A 21,074-nucleotide genomic window follows, 5' to 3' on the forward strand; every position below is an offset into this window, starting at 1 on the left:
GATTTGGGTTGACCAAGTTTTCGCCTTCGTGTGTTTCCGTGAAAGAAATAACGACCACAAAGGTGACGTCAAATGGAAATTCAAGGCTTCACCTTTCGAACGATGCCAAACATGTGCAGGTTTCGTGAGCCCCCCAAAAATAGGGTCTGTCGGGAAACCCTAAACACACTTTTGTTTGTTTTGGCCTAAGTAGCATTAGAGATTATATTTTACAAAATTGAAAAAAAAATGTTTGCTTGTTTCAGATGGTGAATGCAGCGATCTCGACTCGGACTATTTTCCCGAAAGCAGTAGCAGCAGTGACGAGGAATGCACCAGTGGATTCCAGAGTAGAGATGGTGCAGGGACTACCAAAGAAATGACACCAGATATTGCTACATCTACTGGTAACAACACATATACTGTTACATCTACTGTTAATGACAGTGACAATGAAAGTGACATTTTCCCAGAAATCGGCAGTGATGCAACAACTGTAATGGATTGTGCTGTAACTAAAAAGCACTTTTGTCTGTACTGTAAGAAATCGTACCCTAAAATCGCTAGACACCTGGAAGACATGCACAGTGATGAATTTGATGTGGCGCGAGTTCTGTCAAAGAACAAGAAAAGCAAAGAAAGGAGAGCAGCCTGGGCAGTGCTGACAAAGAAAGGTGATTTCAATCACAACTATGAATGTGTAGAAACGGGAGGGGGTGTTTTGGTTCCCAAATACCGTTCCAAACAGAAGACGCAGGGAGACTATGTGACATGTGGTGTGTGTTTTGGCTTGTATTCAAAGCGCATCCTTTGGAAGCATCAGAAAACTTGTGAAGCAGCTACAGAAAAAGGTAAAGAATCTGATGCAAAGGGTATTGGTGCTGGCAAGCTGCTCATGCCAGTAAAAATACAGAACAAGAGGTTGAGAGATAACATTCTTGTCGACATGAATGACTGTGATGTCAAAGAAGTTGTTCAGGGAGATCGTTTGATACTCGAATATGGAAACCGTCTCTTGGAAAAACACCCAGAACCACACAAAAAAACCTACATTTCCAACAAAATGAGGGAACTAGGCAGGCTCGTTCAACACACAAAACATGACAATATTCGTTCTATTGAAGACTGTCTTGACCCTTGTCATTTTGAGTCTGTCCTCCTGTCGGTGAAAGCAATTGCTGGCTACGACAATGACACAGGGATGTTTAAGCGCCCATCTCTTGCCCTAAAAGTAGGGTACAGCCTGAAAAAATGCTGCAAGATTCTCAAATCAAAGGCATTGAGAGAGGAAGATGATGCAAAGGAGAAAAAGTGCACAAACTTCCTCGCATTGTATGAAGAAGAATGGTGTGACCGAATTGCTGGTCATGCACACAACACTCTGGACTCGAGAAAGTACAACACACCAAAACTTCTTCCTTTCACTGAAGATGTGAAAAAGGTGCATTGCCATTTGCAAACCATTGCCAAAGAGGCGAAAAAGTCCCTGGAGCAAAGCTCCTCATACAAGCTCCTTGCACAGGTGTCCTTGACCCAGATTATTCTTTTTAACAGAAGAAGATCTGGGGAATCGCAGCGCATCAAGGTGCAAGAAGTGGAGGCAGCTTTGAATCCAGGACAAGCCAAAACAGCTGAATCAGAGGTGGTCAAATCGTTGTCTGCTTTTGAAAGACAGCTTTCTCGAACTCACGTCAGAGTGGAGACCAAAGGGAAAAGGGGTCGTAAAGTTCCCGTTCTGCTGACTGAGGAGATGAAGGAAAATGTCATTCTCCTGTTGGAAAACAGGAAAACGGACGGCGATTTCTTGTTCACAATGCCTGGGTGTGCTCATCCAATGAGAGGAACGGACTGTCTTAGAAAGTTTGTCGATGAGTCTGGTGCCAAACATCCAGAACTTCTGACATCAACGCGTCTAAGACAACAACTAGCAACTCTCAGTCAGGTTCTTGGACTGAGTGAAACCAGTCAAGACATATTGGCAACATTTCTCGGACATGATATTCGTGTTCATAGGTCCTTCTACAGGCTGCCTGATGATCTCCTACAAACTGCAAAGGTCTCAAAGGTTCTCCATTGCATCAACACAGGGCAGATATCAGATCTGAAAGGAAAAGATTTTGATACGATCAATTTTGATGTGGAAGATCAGATGGAAGAGGAGTGTGGAGATGAGCAGTGTGGAGATGAGGAAACCAGTGGAACTGAAGAAACTGCTGCAGCGTCTGACAATCATATTGGTGACAAGACATGTGTCACAAATGACACACCAGCATTTCAAAGCTCGGTGAATGGAGAAAAACGCTCTGTGCACAGACAAAAACGTGTAGTGCAGAGGAAAACTGTTGTAAATCCAAGTTCCTCAGATGAGGATGAGGATTCTGACTATGAGTGTGAACAGGCAATTTCCCAAAAGAAGCAGAAGAAAAGAAAATGGTCAGATGCTGAAAATGGTGCCATTGACAGGGCATTGAATACCTTCATCCGCGACCACAAAGTTCCGGGGAAAAGAGCTTGTGAACAAGCCATTGCGATGGAAAGCGCTCTCAAAGGGCGGGAATGGAAAGGTATAAAATTCCATGTCAAGAATCGCATTGTGTCAAGGAAAAGAAGAACTTCTCACACCTTGTGATCATTGATGATGACAAATTCCACACCAAGAATTGCATTGTATCCATGAAAAGATAACTCATCCCACTCACACCTTCAGATCACTTGATGATGATACATTTCACTCCAAGAATTGCATGTGTCAATGAAGAGATAACTACTCACACCTTGTGGTCACTTGATGATGACATTAGTTTTGTTTTTCACGATGTGTGGTGTGATTACGATTTCTGCCTGGTTAATACCTGCACTTTTCTGGACTGCACAACGAAGGTTAGGGGCACTTAACTTTTAATTGGTTTAACAACCATGTTCATTCTTGAATTTCTGTAAACATGCCAACAGCCTTGGAGCTTGATTTTCTGCAAACGTGTATTGTAAACAACCTTGTTCGTTCTTGATTTTCTTGTAAACATGCAAACAACCTTGTTCGTTCTTGATTATATTGTAAACATGCAAACAGCCTTAAATTGCTCGTTCTTGATTTCCTGTAAACATACAAACAAACTTGATTCTTGATTGTCTGTGAACATGCAAACAAACTTGGCTCTTGATTTTCTTTAACATGCAAACAATGTTGGTTGTTCTTGATTTATTTTGATAAATATTCCTGAAAGGGTTCCTGTAAACCCGCAAACAATCTTGGTCATTCTTGATTACCTGTAAGCATGCGAACAAACGTAGTTCTTGAATTTCTGTAAACATTCAAACAAACGTGGTTCTTGATTTCCCGTAAATATGCATATACAATCTTGGTTCGTGATTTTCTGTAAACATGCGAACAAACTTGGTTCTTGTTGTAAAGTGGCTTCGTCCAATTTGGGACAACCTGATTTGTGTTTCTAATTTGGTCCAAATGAACGTACACTTCCATTGAAGACGGTACAGCTAGCAATCTATTTGATGACAGATTATCCAGTAAGCGGCATTGAAGGGTTAATCACTTAATGCATTAGCTTCAAATTAAATCGTTTTTCCAACAAAAATTAGTTCCTAAAGAACTTCAGTATTCGTTGATCATGTTTTGTCAATTGCCTTTTATTTGCAATGAGCGTCCATTTCCGGAATTTGTCCACCAGCATGTTCCCTCGAAAAATACTTAATGACAGCGTATCTTGACATATACCACGTTGATTCTTATTCCATGACAAAAAATTATGACAAAGTAAGGGATTGTGTTATTATTTTTACAATAAAATATGTGACTCAAACCGATCAATATCGTATCTTAGTCGGTGACTCGTGGAATGAGGTGTACGTTCAAATTGGGACACAATGTGTGTCCAATTCGGGACTAAACAAACCCTAGGAGAAATCCTCCTCGCTGTTTATGTCCCTAAAAACAAAATGAAGTTCCCTGGGAATGAGGGCTGGTAAACTGGATGATTGAGTAATTGTTTTGTAGATAGAAAACAACAAAAACTTGCCTTCAAACGGCATCACAAGAGAACAAAAACTGTCGCCTGTTGTGTTATATTTTCAAAAGGAAATCCCAGAAAGACTTAGGACACACGTTTCGTTGTTTTCAGGATGTTATTCTTTTGAAAATCTCTTTTTGATCTTGAACGTTCTGCGGATTTTATAACAAAAAAGTATAAACAGCTCCCACAATATCCAAGTAAATAAAGAAAGCTGGTTCATGTGACAATCCGTTCTCTTGTTGCTTTTTACATTTAGTCAAGTTTTGACTAAATGTTTTAACGTAGAGGGGGGAATCGAGACGAGGGTCGTGGTGTATGTGTGAGTGTGTCTGTTGTGTTAGCATATGATCACCATTCAGGACTTGCAACTGTTGCACACCTTCAAATTGAGGACCTAAACCCAAATGGGGACCCAAAACTGAGTCCTCATTTGTTTTATTCATCTAACGTCTTCAGAAGCTCCAAAACAAGTTTTTGGCGCTGTGCGTGTGTGTGTGTGTAGAGCGATTCAGACCAAACTACTGGACCGATCTTTATGAAATTTGACATGAGAGTTCCTGGGTATGATATCCCCGAACGTGGTTTTCATTTTTTTGATAAATGTCTTTGATGACGTCATATCCGGCTTTTCGTGAAAGTTGAGGCGGCACTGTCACGCCCTCATTTTTCAACCAAATTGGTTGAAATTTTGGTCAAGTAATGTTCGACGAAGCCCGGACTTCGGTATTGCATTTCAGCTTGGTGGCTCAAAAATTAATTAATGACTTTCGTCATTAAAAATCTGAAAATTGTAAAAAAAAAAAAAAAATTTATAAAACGATCCAAATTTACCTTCATCTTATTCTCCATCATTTGCTGATTTCAAAAACATATAATTAATAAATATGTCATATTTGGATTAAAAACAAGCTCTGAAAATTAAATATATAAAAATTATTATCAAAATTAAATTTTCCAAATCAATTTAAAAACACTTTCATCTTATTCCTTGTCGGTTCCTGATTCCAAAAACATATAGATATGCTATGTTTGGATTAAAAACACGCTCAGAAAGTTAAAACATGGGCGGGGATATAGCTCAGTTGGTAGCGCGCTGGATTTGTATTCAGTTGGCCGCTGTCAGCGTGAGTTCGATCCCAGGTTCGGCGGAAATTTATTTCACAGAGTCAACTTTGTGTGCAGACTCTCTTCGGTGTCCGAACCTCCCCCCGTGTACACTACATTGGGTGTGCACGTTAAAGATCCCACGATTGACAAAAGGGTCTTTCCTGGCAAAATTGCTTAAGCACAGTTAATAATTGTCTACCTATACCCGTGTGACTTGGAATAATAGGCCGTGAAAAGTAAATATGCGCCAAAATGGCTGCAATCTACTGGCCGTATAAAATTTCATCTCACACGGCATCACTGCAGAGCGCCTAGAACTGTACCCACGGAATATGCGCGATATAAGACTCATTGATTGATTGATTGAAAACAAAGAGAGGTACAGAAAAGCGTGCTATCCTTCTCAGCGCAAGTACTACCCCGCTCTTCTTGTCAATTTCACTGCCTTTGCCGTGAGCGGTGGACTGACGATGCTACGAGTGAACGGTCTTGCTGCGTTGCATTGCGTTCAGTTTCATTCTGTGAGTTCGACAGCTACTTGACTAAATGTTGTATTTTTGCCTTACGCGACTTGTTAATTTTACGTCACTGGGCTGCATTCGATATTGACGTCATTTCAGACATGGCCCCAACTTCCTGTCTTGTAGTCTCGGTTGTACAGACTTAAAAAAAAACTGCTTGCTCCTCCCACATCTTCAAAAACTTTGATAACTTCGATGCCTTCTTTGAATCCCAAATTGAAAACAGGGGTGGACCGAATTGGAAACACGTGGACCAAATTGAGAGTACTAATGATGGCTTACAAAACTTAAGTTTTCATTTAGATGTATTCGATTGAGTTTAATAAATATACCATGATTGTATGCATCAATCTTTGAACGTGCGTCTGTAATAAAAATACAGCCGATTCTCATTTACAGCCAGTCAAAAATTCAAATCAAGTAAAATATTCAAATCAAACTTTCTCATACTATCCCAAATTGGACGAAGCCACTTTATTGTAAACAACCATGTTCGTTTTTGATTTTCTTGTAAACATGCGAACAAACCTGATTGTTGATTTTCTGTAAACATTCAAACGACTGGTTCTTGATTTTTTGTAATCATGTTAAAAACTTTTTTTACACTTGATTTTGTGTAAACATGCATACAAACTTGATTCTTGATGTATTGTAAACAACCATGTTCGTTGTTGATTTTCTTGTATGCCTGTGAACAAACTTGGTTGAAGATCTTGATTTTGTGCGAATATACAAAGAAACTTGGTTCTTGATTTTTTGTAAAAATGTTAAAAACTTTTTTTACACTTGATTTTGTGTAAACATGCATACAAACTTGGTTCTTGATGAATTGTAAACAACCATGTTCGTTGTTGATTTTCTTGTATGCCTGTGAACAAACTTGGTTGAAGATCTTGATTTTGTGCGAATATACAAAGAAACTTGGTTCTTGATTTTTTGTAAAAATGTTAAAAACTTTTTTTACACTTGATTTTGTGTAAACATGCATACAAACTTGGTTCTTGATGAATTGTAAACAACCATGTTCGTTGTTGATTTTCTTGTATGCCTGTGAACAAACTTGGTTGAAGATCTTGATTTTGTGCGAATATACAAAGAAACTTGGTTCTTGATTTTTTGTAAAAATGTTAAAAACTTTTTTTACACTTGATTTTGTGTAAACATGCATACAAACTTGGTTCTTGATGAATTGTAAACAACCATGTTCGTTGTTGATTTTTGGCTCACGAAGTGTAGCCTATGCGATCGTAACTTTGTCTGTCTGTGCGTTTGTGCGTTTGTGCGTGTGTGTGTGCGTGTGTGTGTGTGTTTGTGCGTGTGTATGTCTGTGGTAGAAACTTTAACATTTCCGAGTCTATGTGTGAGTGGTTATCCAAGACTATGGATAAAGCTCGCATAAGATTACGTCACGGTCAAAAGTGTTTGACGTCAATTAATGCATCATGACGGCATGCCTCCCTGTAGTCTTTCTCTCTCGCGTGGTGTGTGTGGTCTCGGTCATTGTTATTTTGAGCGGGCCGAGACTATTTGGCAGTCGTGTCCCTGTAAGTAGGCTACATGCAGACAGACAGATCTAGATCTAGTGTCTCTCTTTCTTGCACAGTGTCACCTAAGCTTACTGTGTGTGTGGGTGTGTATGTGTGACGGAGTGATTGAGTTTGTGTTACTGTTTGTCGATTTCTTACGTGAGCCTTGATGGCTTCGCCTCTTGTCTTGTATGCCTGTGAACAAACTTGGTTGAAGATCTTGATTTTGTGCGAATATACAAAGAAACTTGGTTCTTGATTTTTTGTAAAAATGTTAAAAACTTTTTTTACACTTGATTTTGTGTAAACATGCATACAAACTTGGTTCTTGATGAATTGTAAACAACCATGTTTGTTGTTGATTTTCTTGTATGCCGGTGAACAAACTTGGTTGAAGATCTTGATTTTGTGCGAATATACAAAGAAACTTGGTTCTTGATTTTTTGTAAAAATGTTAAAAACTTTTTTTACACTTGATTTTGTGTAAACATGCATACAAACTTGGTTCTTGATGAATTGTAAACAACCATGTTCGTTGTTGATTTTCTTGTATGCCTGTGAACAAACTTGGTTGAAGATCTTGATTTTGTGCGAATATGCGAAGAAACTTGGTTCTTGATTTTTTGTAAAAATGTAAACAACCTTTGTTCTCAATTTTCTTGTAAACATGCAAACAAACTTCGTTCTTGATGTATTGTAAACAACCATGTTCGTTCTTGATTTTCTTGTAAACATGCGAACAAACTTGGTTCTTGACTTTCTGTAAACATGTGAACAATATACGTTAATTGGATCGGTCATCAAAACATGGCTTTTGGTCAAATCGAGATGGGCGTTTATTCCACGTCCCATCTCCCCCCTTTCCCTCGTCGCGATATAACCTTCGTGGTTGAAAACGACGTTAAACACCAAATAAAGTAAAGTATGTGGGTGGGGGAGGGGGGGGGGGGGGGGGGGGGGTAGTAGTGATAGTGGGATTGGTTTACGTTTTTGTGTCTGTTGGCATATGTTTATTTCTAATGTCTTGATTGTTTTAATTGATTGGAATTGCCTTTGGGGTTGGGGGGTTATTTCTTGTAAGTTCCCAGGTGGGACACGTAAGAGACTGCGGGTGATGTTCAGAAGCCTCCCCTCTGTCTTAACCTGCTGAGCACCCACAGGTTATTGTATTTGTTCTTTGTTCACTTCTGTCTAATAGTCCATTCACCTGCATGTTTTCTACAAAATGTCTTCAATTTTTGAAGTCAACGAATTATGTATTTATAAATATATGATTCTAGAACCAAATCGTCCACTAACACGCTTACATGCGTACATTAAAAAGAATGACACATGAATTTAAAATTAAAAACGTGTTAAAGTAAAGACTCTCTCTGTCATATCAATGTAAACTTCTTCTTCTTCTTCTGCGTTCGACGGTATATCAATGTAAACAAAAGCGCTGAGGACATCCGAAACATGTGGCGTTTTCTGAGATTTCGGCCAATGTAGCCAATTTTGCCCTACTCAGCGCTTGAAAGCACTTTCTGTTTTCATTTTCTTTCATAGCTGCAATTGGATGAAGGCGGACAGTTATGAAAGAAAACAAAGGAAGAAAGCGCTCTCAAAGGCTGAACACGGCAAAGCTAAAGGTTGGCTACATGTGCACATGAAAAAGAATGACGAATGAATTTAAAAGTAAACCTGTTGAAGTAAATGACTCTCTCTGTCAGCGTATCATATCAATGTAAACAATGGATTCATGGAAAATTCCCATCTCATCTCATGTCAAAGGAAAGCGATGTATGCTGTGAATTCTTCCCGAGCAGAGAGAACATCCGAAAGTGAGTGACGTTTCACGACTTCTCTCTGTGAGCATATCCCTCAAATGACAAATGGTGTAGTTGCTAGCCAGTTATGTACATATTATGAAGAATCAGTCCATTCATCATTCCAATTACCAAATACCAACCATGTAAACTAGAATGAAAGCGGTGAGAGGATATCCGAAAGTGAGTGCCAGATTTTTGGTTCCTCTTTCCTGTCATGCTCTCTTTTTCTTCATGAATTCTTTTCTTTTTTCTGCCTTCTTGCTCATTCACCTGTATTTTTTTTCCAAAAATCTCTTCTCTTGCCGCTTGTCTCGCGATTCATGTATAGTTTAATCTGTTAGTGTTCTGATGTAAGTCCAGCAGTAGATAGGTTAAGCCTATTTTAACATACTGGAAACTGGTAATCTTCCAGTAGGTATTAATTTAGTTTTACTAAAGCCTGCTGGGACACAAGTAATGGGTTAGTGTAAACAGGAATCGCTTGACAAGTGGCCCCCTTCATCCCCCCCTTCCTCGTCCTGATATGGCTCTGCGTAGTCGGCTGGACGTTAAGCAACAAATAAACAAACAAACAAACTACCGCGAGCATACTGCTACCACCATCGCGAGAATACCAGGCATTATTTCCCTCATGAAATTTAATGTCAAATTGTCCTCTCGCTGTAATGTCCTATCGCGGTAATGTCACCTCGCGGAAGTGGTATGCGCCATAAAGTCGACTCGCTGTATCGGCATCTTCGCAATAGTGACGTTCGCGGTAGTGGTATGTTCGCCGTAGTGTCTCTCGCGGTAATGGAATACGCTGTAGTGGTATGCGCCGTAAGTGCTCTCGCGGTCGTGTCCGGATCATACTGTTTTGCCTTGGAAAAAATTGTTTGTGTGAGGTGTGTTTGGGGTTTCCCGACCGAATTAACAACTTTTTTTTTGTGATTTGGGGGAACAAATATTAAAAATATAAAAAAAAAATAGCATGATTTACCGTCAACTATATTTTTTGAAAGGAAGAAAAAATAAGAACCAAAGTTGTGTGAGGATCGACCCTATTTTTAGAGGCCATGAAACCCCAAACACACATTCTTTTTTTCCCCTAATCATTGGGAAGATTCGATTTAAAACAACAGCGTATGTCACAGATTGTGCTTTGTAGGAATGAATCAGAAGTCAAACTATTATTTTTTAAATACTATGCATTCAGAAAAAAAGGAGGGAGATCTTGCATTATTTCCTTTTTAGGTTGTGTGGTACATGCATAGGCAGTAAGTTTATAATCATATAAATTCGTTTGAGTTTTGTCCCCTTTTTTTAAAGATTTTTAAATTAGACTTTAAAGCCTGAATATTTCGCATTTGTACATTAAATGTGGGCCAGAGTGTGATGTGTCGATGTGGTAGGAACGAGTGTTCACCGGAACCAGTGTCCTACCTGATAACAGACAAAGAAGGACACGCATTCCTGGACTTAGGTTTAGTAACCAATGTCCGTATATAATGCCACTAGCTAGGACACTGGTTCCGGCGGACATTTGTTCCTTTTACACCAGTATGCAAGGTTGTGTTTCAACTGCTTTTAGCGAGTAGTGTTGGCTTGGTTGAATGGTCTCCAACCCCGGTGTAAATGGAACGAATGTCCCCCCGGAACAAGTGTCCTAGCTAACACATACAAAGGAGGACTGGGGGACAGCTAAACCTAAGTCCAGGAATGCGCGTCCTTTCGCGTCCGTCTTTGTCTGTATTAGGTAGGACACTGGTTCCGGCGGACACTCATTCCTTTCACACCGGTATGAAAGATTTTGACCAGCACTTCAGGGTAACACCCAGTTTTTGCGAGCATTTGCTGCAAACACATGAGGGTGCATTCATCGAATCATCTGAAAAGGGACTTATAAGATGTGTTCATGTCGATTTGATTTTATGAGCATGATTCTGTCCAAGGCATCCATCTAACTCTTCATACTCATGACAATAACTTAGTTTAATCTGTTAGTGTTCTGATGTAAGCCCAGCAGTAGATAGGTTAAGCCTATTTTAACATACTGGAAACTGGTAATCTTCCAGTAGGTATTAATTTAGTTTTACTAAAGCCTGCTGGGACACAAGTAATGGGTTAGTGCATTTGTAAACAGGAATCGCTTGACAAGTGGCCCCCTTCATCCCCCCCTTCCTTGTCCTGATATGGCTCTGCGTAGTCGGCTGGACGTTAAGCAACAAATAAACAAACAAACAAACAAAAAATGACAATAACTGTACCTTGTTTGGCAAGAAATTTCACTATCATTTGTTGTGTTCCTTCAAGCACTTTCCAACATTTAACTCGGGTTTGTTTAAAACCAATAACAAATTTCAACAATATTTGCCTTGCTAGTAATTAATGTTCGATCATTTCTTGATCGGACCATTGTGTTTCATTGCCATTATATACGACTAGTTAGCTCGTAATGAGGCAAAGTTTTTTTTGAGTGATAAGAACCAGCACCTTTGCTGGGAAAAAAAACCAGCACCACAAACCGGGATGGCACATTGGTGCTGTGTCGTACCCAATTTAACTTACCACTCGAAAATTGTGGTCACTACTTTGTCTGATTGCGACCTAACTAGTCATCTAATGATCTCGTTTGAATTTGTTGTTGGTTTTAAACAAAATTGACTTAAATGTAGGAAAATGTTCAAAGGCACACAAACTCACAACAAATGACAGTCATATTGCTTGCAAAACAAGGTACAGTTATAATCATGTGTATGAATGGTCAGATCATGTATGCCTCATATCACATTCTCGTAAAAAAAAAAAAAGTCGTATAAGTCGCTTTTCAGACGATTCAGTGAATGCACCCTCATGTTTTTGCAGCAAATGCTTACACAACCTGGGTCATACCCTGAAGTGCTGGTAAAAAATGTTATCCCGGGGTGATGTGGAACGCTAGTAGCAAAGAAACCAAAGCATGTGTACGTATTTGTAACATGAAGACAGTTGGAACAAATTAATGCATTCTTGCTTTTGTTGAAATGTTCTTATTTTTTGTTGTTTTTTGGTTTAGTACAATTTTTTTATGATTTGCGTGTTTATTGTCATTTCCATGACCAAATTCAAGTTAATAAAACAAAAGTTACATCAACATTTATATTTGTTGTCTATCTTGGTTCAAATACGTGTTTCACTATTAAACTTCACTTTATCATCAGGATGATGTAATTTTGTCATTAGTTTACGTACACAAATTTAGGTTGCATCAAAATTCATCTAGGTCACCATTACACAGCCGCCCTGAGATGATCCTTTGCGATTGACTGGGCGTTAAGCAAACAAACAAACAAAAATCCATTACACAGTGAAACTTCATTTTGTTTGAACTACCGAACATTGCAAGCTCTAAAATTAGTTAAAATGCAGGAAATCACCTTATGTTTGGTTGTTGTCTTCTTGGAATCTTTGTATGAAAAAAACCCAAGGAGGCAAGCTCCAAAACGACTCTCAGCCGACAAAGGTCACTAACAAATCTTCATCAAAATCGGTGAAGAAATGGGATATAACATCCAAACGCTTGGTTTTCTTCTTGACAAGTATGCAATTAAATAAGGGACAACGTAATTCGCGAAATAGGCAGCAAATTGCCGAAAATGTGAAACGCACTCAAAACTTTGCCCAATTCACGAAATAGGCAGCTGATTACGCGAAACAGGCAATTTCTGCCCATTACGCGAAATCTGCAAGTTTCTCCAGTTCTATTATGTTTAAATGTTCACATTTTTTGTTTTCCTTTTTGTTTCATATCATTCAAAACATGAGTTTAGCTTGAAAGCACCTTTGATGTAGCAGAATGAAACAAACAGACAAACAATGTAATAATGAGTGTGAACACATTAATGATTGTATAATACTTCCAAATTGCATAAAGCACATTTAGACTAAGCAAACAAACTCCATTATCAATTTCCTGCAATCTATTTGTTTTTACACTTGGCATTTCTTGGGTGACAATGACTGTGACACAAAGTGCCGGACTTTCGCCATGCACGTCTTCTTGTGCTGCATGCTGTGGCACATGAGCATTTTGTGTAGCCTTGGCCGTCTGTTGCAGAGTCCAAAGATGCTACTTTGCGAGCACTATGCACTTCCTGAGAAGTGTCTTCAAGCGTCAGCAACTGACTGCTTGCTTTCATAATTTGATTTCGGCAGTACGATGTGTTTATTATGCCGTGACGTGTCGCTACCCTGTAGCAGCCATTGCATGTAATTTCTGACACCACTCTCACAATATTTCTAGCATCCAGCCTCCCTCTTTCGGACTCAGACATTGGAACCAAAATGCACTCAGATCAGTGAACGTGTAGCAATCAACAATCGAGAAAAGCATGCACAACGAAATAATCGAAACAACTCTGGTCAGATCGGTGCAGCAGTCAACAATCGAAAAAAGCCATGCACAACGAAAACAATTGAAATGGAATTTTTATTTCGAACAATCAGTTTCATATCTTGCCGATTTCGCATAATCGGCTGCCTATTTCGTGAATTGGGCATATTTTTTAGTACGTTTCACATTTTCGGCAATTTGCTGCCTATTACGCGAATTAGGCAACGTTTTGCCGATTACGTGAAATGAGCAATAAAGCTGCTGATTACGCGAAATCGGCAATTTCACAAGAATTCGGCACGACATATACATACAGGCTTTGACAACATGTTCATTTGTGAAAACAGATCAGAAATATATCAAATAATTACTTGTTTGATAAAATGGAATAGGTGGGCAAGGTTACAATTTGCAACAGTAATTTCTTCTTCTTTTCAAACTGAGTACACATATTTGAAAAGTAAGTTAGGCCACACAAAAAAATAGGTGTGTTTAGGGTTTCATGCCCCCAAAAAAGAGGGTCGGTCGGTCGCGTTTTTATTTTTATTTTTTACCCTTTTTGTTACTTATTTTGCCGAAAAACAACAGAAAACACAAAAAGGAACAAGTTATATTTGTCAAGTGCACATTCTTGCTATCTATCTATTGCATGGATGATTATCAAGAGCAGTAGAATTCACAAAGTCGCGATATAACCTTCGTGGTTGAAAACGACGTTAAACACCAAATAAAGAAAGAAAAGAAAGAATTCACAAAGAGTTATCACCAGCCAGGATTTCCTGAGTAGTGTACGTGTGTGTCCTAGTTTGTTATTAAAATTTTAAGTTTCAGAGTGTATCCCCAATTTTCATCAAATTATCAAACGCTGCTTTAAAGTCCCTATTTGTTATAAAATTGTCAAACGCTTGAGTGTATTCCCATTTTTCATCAACATGTCAAACCGCAAAATAATGTCCTCAATTGTGACATATTTGTCAAACTGTTTAAATAAACAATTTATTTATGTTTGAATAGCACATGTTGCTTCCCATGGTGTTAAAGGCTTACTACTAGATTTTGAGATCTTAAACTCTCTTCCTTCTTGTGGTCCCCGATTGGTAGGTGCCTTCTCAAAGTCCTCGTTTGTGACCATATGCTAGTATGTGTGTGTGTGTGTGTGTGTGTGTGTGTGTGTGTGTGTGTGTGTGTGTGTGTGTGTGTGAGAGCGCGCGCGAGTGCGTTCATGTGTAAAGGTGTGGTATGAAAGGTGTGCAAGCCATCAAACAGAGGTGTGTGTGTGTGTGTGTGTGTGTGTGTGTAGGTGCCTTTTTGACTCACATGCGAAGCAAAAGTGAGTCTATGTACTCACCCAAGTCGTCCGTCCGTCCGTCCGGACGTCCGTCCGGACGTCCGTCCAGAAAACTTTAACGTTGGATATTTCTTGGACACTATTCAGTCTATCAGTACCACATTTGGCAAGATGGTGTATGATGACAAGGCCCCAAAAAACATACATAGCATCTTGACCTTGCTTCAAGGTCAAGGTCGCAGGGGCCATAAATGTTGCCTAAAAAACAGCTATTTTTCATATTTTTCCCATTTTCTCTGAAGTTTTTGAGATTCAATACCTCACCTATATATGATATATAGGGCAAAGTAAGCCCCATCTTTTGATACCAGTTTGGTTTACCTTGCTTCAAGGTCAAGGTCACAGGAGCTCTTCAAAGTTGGATTGTATACATATTTTGAAGTGACCTTGACCCTGAACTATGGAAGATAACTGTTTCAAACTTAAAAATTATGTGGGCACATGTTATGCTTTCATCATGAGACACATTTGGTCACATATGATCAAGGTCAAGGTCACTTTGACCCTTAGGAAATGTGACCAAAATAAGGTAGTGAACCACTAAAAGTGACCATATCTCATGGTAGAAAGAGCCAATAAGCACCATTGTACTTCCTATGTCTTGAATTAACAGCTTTGTGTTGCATGACCTTGGATGACCTTGACCTTGGGTCAAGGTCACATGTATTTTGGTAGGAAAAATGTGTAAAGCATGTGAGTCGTATGGGCTTTGCCCTTCTTGTTTGTATGGTGTGTGTATATGCGTGAACAGGAACGCAAGCATGTGTGCATGTGTGTGTATAGTATTAGTATGCGAACTTGGGTGTTTGTGTGTGCAGGCTAGCAGGAAGGTGTGGATGTGTTTGTTTTTGTCAAAGTGTTTTTGTGGAGTAAAAAAAGACCATGCTTCAAGCATGCAAGTGTGAATGGGCTTCAGAGTGAAATGGATCTGAATGCAACTGTTGTAAATGTATGTGGAGAATTTTTTTGCTTTGTGCTTTTCAATAAATATGAAGTAACACCAAGATACTGTTCTCTGTTGTTTTTTGTGAAATATTAAATGTGTACTTTTTATATTTAGTCAAGTTTTGACTAAATATTTTAACATCGAGGGGGAATCGAAACGAGGGTCGTGGTGTATGTGCGTGTGTGTGTGTGTGTGTGTGTGTGTGTGTGTGTGTAGAGCGATTCAGACTAAACTACTGGACCGATCTTTATGAAATTTGACATGAGAGTTCCTGGGTATGATATCCCCGAACGTGGTTTTCATTTTTTTGATAAATGTCTTTGATGACGTCATATCCGGCTTTTCGTGAAAGTTGAGGCGGCACTGTCACGCCCTCATTTTTCAACCAAATTGGTTGAAATTTTGGTCAAATAATCTTCGACGAAACCCGAACTTCGGTATTGCATTTCAGCTTGGTGGCTTAAAAATTAATTAATGACTTTGGTCATTAAAAATCTGAAAATTGTAAAAAAAAATAAAAATTTATAAAACGATCCAAATTTACGTTTATCTTATTCTCCATCATTTGCTGATTCCAAAAACATATAAATATGTTATATTCGGATTAAAACCAAGCTCTGAAAATTAAATATATAAAAATTATTATCAAAATTAAATTTTCCAAATCAATTTAAAAACACTTTCATCTTATTCCTTGTCGGTTCCTGATTCCAAAAACATATAGATATGATATGTTTGGATTAAAAACACGCTCAGAAAGTTAAAACAAAGAGAGGTACAGAAAAGCGTGCTATCCTTCTTAGCGCAACTACTACCCCGCTCTTCTTGTCAATTTCACTGCCTTTGCCATGAGCGGTGGACTGACGATGCTACGAGTATACGGTCTTGCTGAAAAATGGCATTGCGTTCAGTTTCATTCTGTGAGTTCGACAGCTACTTGACTAAATATTGTATTTTCGCCTTACGCGACTTGTTTCTGTTTATACTCCGCAGAGAAGAGAAACAAAGACAAACGTAACATCATAAATAACAACTAAGGAAGTTGTAAATGCAGGATGCATTTATTGATTTGTCCTTGCTACATGTGTAGAGGTTCGGAAAAGAGAATATGTTCTGTTGTTCTTTTGTTTCTCTTCTCTTGATGTGTTACGGACTCACTTTTGGACTCAATCTCTCGGACACAAAGACGTACAAAGACATACACGTCTTTCTCTCCATTTCATCCACAACAGATGACATTGTGACAACGTAGTACTATTGGCATGGCACACTTTATTCCTGTGTCTAGCATCTTCCAAATACATCTTCGCCTACCCGACCGAAGCCGGGTGGCACAACACAATGCGCAATACACTACATCTTCTCAGTTAGTGGAGCACACAACAAAATACGTCCGCTCTCTCCCGTGTCTCGCAGTGCTCTCCTTCATACTCTAGCATGTACACACAGAGTTCAACTTTAGCTCGAGTCACAACATCCAATCAAAATCCTAGTAACTATTAGCAACACAACATTCTAAGATAATAAGCCATTCCATTGGTTAAAGACAAGAAGAAGGAGGGGGGGGGATAAGGTAAGGGATTACGACCTTCTAACCGCAGCTGACACGCTTCTCCGCTTCTCCGTATCAAATACAAAGGAATTCACACCTACTTGACGAAACGCCTAGTCCGATGATACCCAGACAGGCTGACGGCACATTGCATAACGACCGTCTACGGCGAGCATCTGACACGTGCACCGCCCACTTCAAAAAGAGATAAGGAACTTCCTTCACCCAGCAGGAGATTTAATTGTTTGCAGCTGGCTGGACACGGCTGGTGCACACCAGTACTTTTTAACAGATAATGAATAGACACCTAACACAAACTGATCGGCAACAAAGACTAAACTGGACAATGACAACAGCTTAACTCTATAATTAGTGACTGGTCACCCTGTCACACATGTGATTATAAAGATTTTTTATAATGAATGTCAGTTGTGATACCAGTAAACCATACAAGCAAATTATATATTATATGTGTTCAATACAAACTACCTTTCAGAAAAAACCCCACATCACAGTGTTATATATATATACATATATATACACCGGTATATGCTTTTTGTCCAACATTTTCCCACTTATATAAATATTCCAGCTCTCTCCTTCTCTCTCTCCTCTGTCCCTGTCTCTGATCTCTTTCTCGCTCACTCGCTCACACACACACACACACACACACACACACACACACACACACACACGTTCTTACACACAGCAGTTCACACACACCCGCCACTGGAAGACATACATGCAGCAACATTTTAAGACTTCAGGTCTTCCAAGTTCCATCATGCTACATGTACTGGCTTGTCACAATTCTGAAACAAATCAAAATCAACATGTTGTTCTAAGATAACTATTTTTCTGTCATTCAATATCCCTTTCACTCCAGCACCAGAGCGATTTGTCTTTTTGTTGCAAATAAGATTATAAACAGTTAAAGCATTTACACGACTATCCCACAGATTACTACACATGCCTTTAGTGTTGCCAGCCAAATGAAACTTGTCGGTTTGTCAGTTCGCATGTTACCGTATTTTGTACGCTTAGTTGTCTAGAATACGAGCAGTACGGTCAGTGGGGAAAAACACGACGAGAAAAATTACTACAGAATACAGAATACAGAATCTTTAATTGCCCAAGGTTGGGAATTTGTGATGACCGTCAGACGTTGTGGTTAAGAAACATTTCAATCCAGCCATATACACCAACACACGCATCATTTATACAAACTGATCAACAAAATTAATTTAAAAACAACACTGGACAGCATAAGTTTAAAATTACATTCACTAAATCTGACCCTGTTAACTGTTGCTCAGTAAGTTTGACTTGTTTGGTCTGTGAAATTATGGAAACTAGGTAAAAACATAAACACATAAATGAAGTTATTAATTTGTGCGTAATGGAGACTGTTTGATGTGATTTTTGAATATGTTATCGCTAACTTTAGGTTATTTTCAAGATGCTTTTTAATAAATGACTGAAAGCAGACTTTTTCTGTTGTTTTCTTCTACTTTCTGAAAGCAGTCCACAGAAATGCACAGCGTAAAAGTTCCCAATAACACATCAAAAAGTGTAAGGGCTTGAAAAAATGAATGCATGCATAAAAGATAAAATAAAAAAATATGAAGTCTGGGAAGCACAATTCCTCGGAAATATCCATTCAGATTTCTTATCTCCAAGAAATAAAAAGAGATCGGCCGCCGTTAATCGCTAAGGTTTCCATCATTACGGTAGTTACAATTCCACTAAAAAGACACTTCAGTAGAGGGGAGGTCACTACTGTGTTGTTTCCGGGATCAACGCAGCTTTCGAAGCAGTGCAAACGTGTGCCATAAAGGCAAGCTATTTAGCCATTGAGAAAACTACAGTCACTGAACCTTTCAGCCATTGAGAAAGCCACAATCACTGAAACTTTTGCTAAGTTGACACACTTTTTGGGGAACCGTAAGATAAAACGACACGTGGTGCGGAAAAGGAGAACATCCGTGACGAGCCTCCAGCTACAGATCTCTGGTAAAACGCACATGCGGCTACAATACAGGTAGGACGGCAGCCGGCCTTGTTTATCTCACATAAACTGCATACTAACGATCTTCCCTCCCCCTCAAAGTACTGCTGATTGAACGTTAGACCTCGTATTTCACTCGTGAAAATTTGTTTTTAGACTTGGAAATTTGCTTAGTTTAGTTTAGTTTGTGGGGATATGGTGTAGGCCGTAAGGCCCAATATCGTCCCATCAATATTTTTTCAACATTTTTGTCTGCATTTACTTGTTCATGATATTTAATTCATGGTAATCTTGAACTTTAGCGTGTTAAATTCATAGCTCAGAATCCAGTGACATTCTTTACTTATTTTTGATACAAGTCCATGTAAGCAAGCCAAAGAACATTTGTCGTGAAATTAATTGACGGATTGAGCTTCAAACTTAAGCATAATTAATTAATTTGGTTGTTCAATCGACGAAAATGGCGTACGTTGTCAACCATGGGACATCATTTACACGAAAGAGTTGTCTCCCTTGTCTGATCATACGGATAATTCCTTCTTTGACCCATGTAAACGAAATGCATTTGTACAGTTATTTTGGCTCATACAAAGTCACCGCAACATTGTCATTGAAGAACAAGACTCAAGAGGGGAACACCAATACATACAATCATTGTCTTATGAACACAGATTACAGGGGCGGAGCAGTTAAGCCAGAGGGGGGGGGGGGGGGGGGTACAACCTGGGGTCCAGGGTCCCGTTGGGGGGTCTGGGGGGCAAAACTCCCCTGAAGCTGAAGAATGTTAGCTATTTTATAAACAATTTGTGGCTTATCCTTGATTTTAAACAAGGGTAAAAAGAGAAACAGAATCCGTTAGTCGCCTCTTACGACATGCTGGGGAGCATCGGGTAAATTCTTTCCTAACCCGCGGGGGGTATAAACCCATTTTTGAAGAAAAAGAAAAATGTACCGACAATGGCAAGGCTGGAACCGGCGACCTCATGATCTCTAGCGCATTTCACTAATGACTAAGCTAAGAAGGCAAGGCTCGAACCGGCGACCTCATGATCTCTAGCGCATTTCACTAACGACTAAGCTAAGAAGGCTGGAACCGGCGACCTCATGATCTCTAGCGCATTTCACTAACGACTAAGCTAAGAAGGCAAGGCTGGAACCGGCGACCTCATGATCTCTAGCGCATTTCACTAACGACTAAGCTAAGAAGGCAAGGCTGGAACCGGCGACCTCATGATCTCTAGCGCATTTCACTAACGACTAAGCTAAGCAGGCAAAAAAGAAGGCAAGGCTAGAACCGGCAACCTCATGATCTCTAGCACCCCTCGCGGGTTAGGGGGAGTCCCATATTGGTTGGGACGAGAAAGAATTTACCCGATGCTACCCAGCATGTCGTAAGAGGCGACTAACGGTTCTGTTTCTCCTTTGTTTGTAAAGATTTTAGTCAAGCAGTATGTAAGAAATGTTAAGTCCTTTGTACTGGAAACTTGCATTCTCCCAGTAAGGTCATATATTGTACTACGTTGCAAGCCCCTGGAGCAATTTTTTGATTAGTGCTTTTGTGAACAAGAAACAATTAACAAGTGGCTCTATCCCATCTCCACCCAAAACAACACTAATTAAGTAGGGTCTTAGGAAGGAAGATTTTTGGCAAAAACTGTACGTAATGGTCGAGCACAGTCTGTGGAATTTGATCCAGATAGTTTAGATATGCCGTGCTCTTCCAGTCACCCCATAACTTGATGACTTCGCCAGGAATTCCCACAGACAAAGCGAACGTCGCAGCACCACGCCGGAAACTATGGCTAGAGTATCCAGGCCCGGCCAAGGCTTTTAGTTTCACCCTGGCGTTGAAAGTTGATCCTTTGAGCAGAATAGCTTGCGCGTCGGGCTGAGCTTG

The 21,074-nt window shown here is 39.5% G+C and overlaps 1 protein-coding gene and 1 long non-coding RNA gene across 2 annotated transcripts in view; one reads left to right on the top strand and one right to left on the bottom strand.

Moving 5' to 3' along the window:
• LOC138949780 (uncharacterized) overlaps positions 1-21,074 on the bottom strand; it is a 94,185-nt gene that overhangs the window by 62,704 nt on the left and 10,407 nt on the right. The gene's annotated exons all lie outside the window — the stretch shown is intronic.
• Positions 252-8,084, top strand: LOC138951118 (uncharacterized). The gene has a single exon (XM_070322767.1). The coding sequence runs from the start codon at positions 359-361 to the stop codon at positions 2,606-2,608; it is 2,250 nt and encodes a 749-aa protein (XP_070178868.1). The 5' UTR covers positions 252-358; the 3' UTR covers positions 2,609-8,084.

This window comes from Littorina saxatilis, linkage group LG16, assembly GCF_037325665.1.
Source record: "Littorina saxatilis isolate snail1 linkage group LG16, US_GU_Lsax_2.0, whole genome shotgun sequence".
Lineage (NCBI taxonomy): Eukaryota > Metazoa > Mollusca > Gastropoda > Littorinimorpha > Littorinidae > Littorina > Littorina saxatilis.

What these genes read in the sequence shown, in the direction of transcription:
- LOC138951118 (XM_070322767.1), top strand. Translation starts at nt 359, where the DNA reads ATGACACCAGATATTGCTACATCTACTGGTAACAACACATATACTGTT.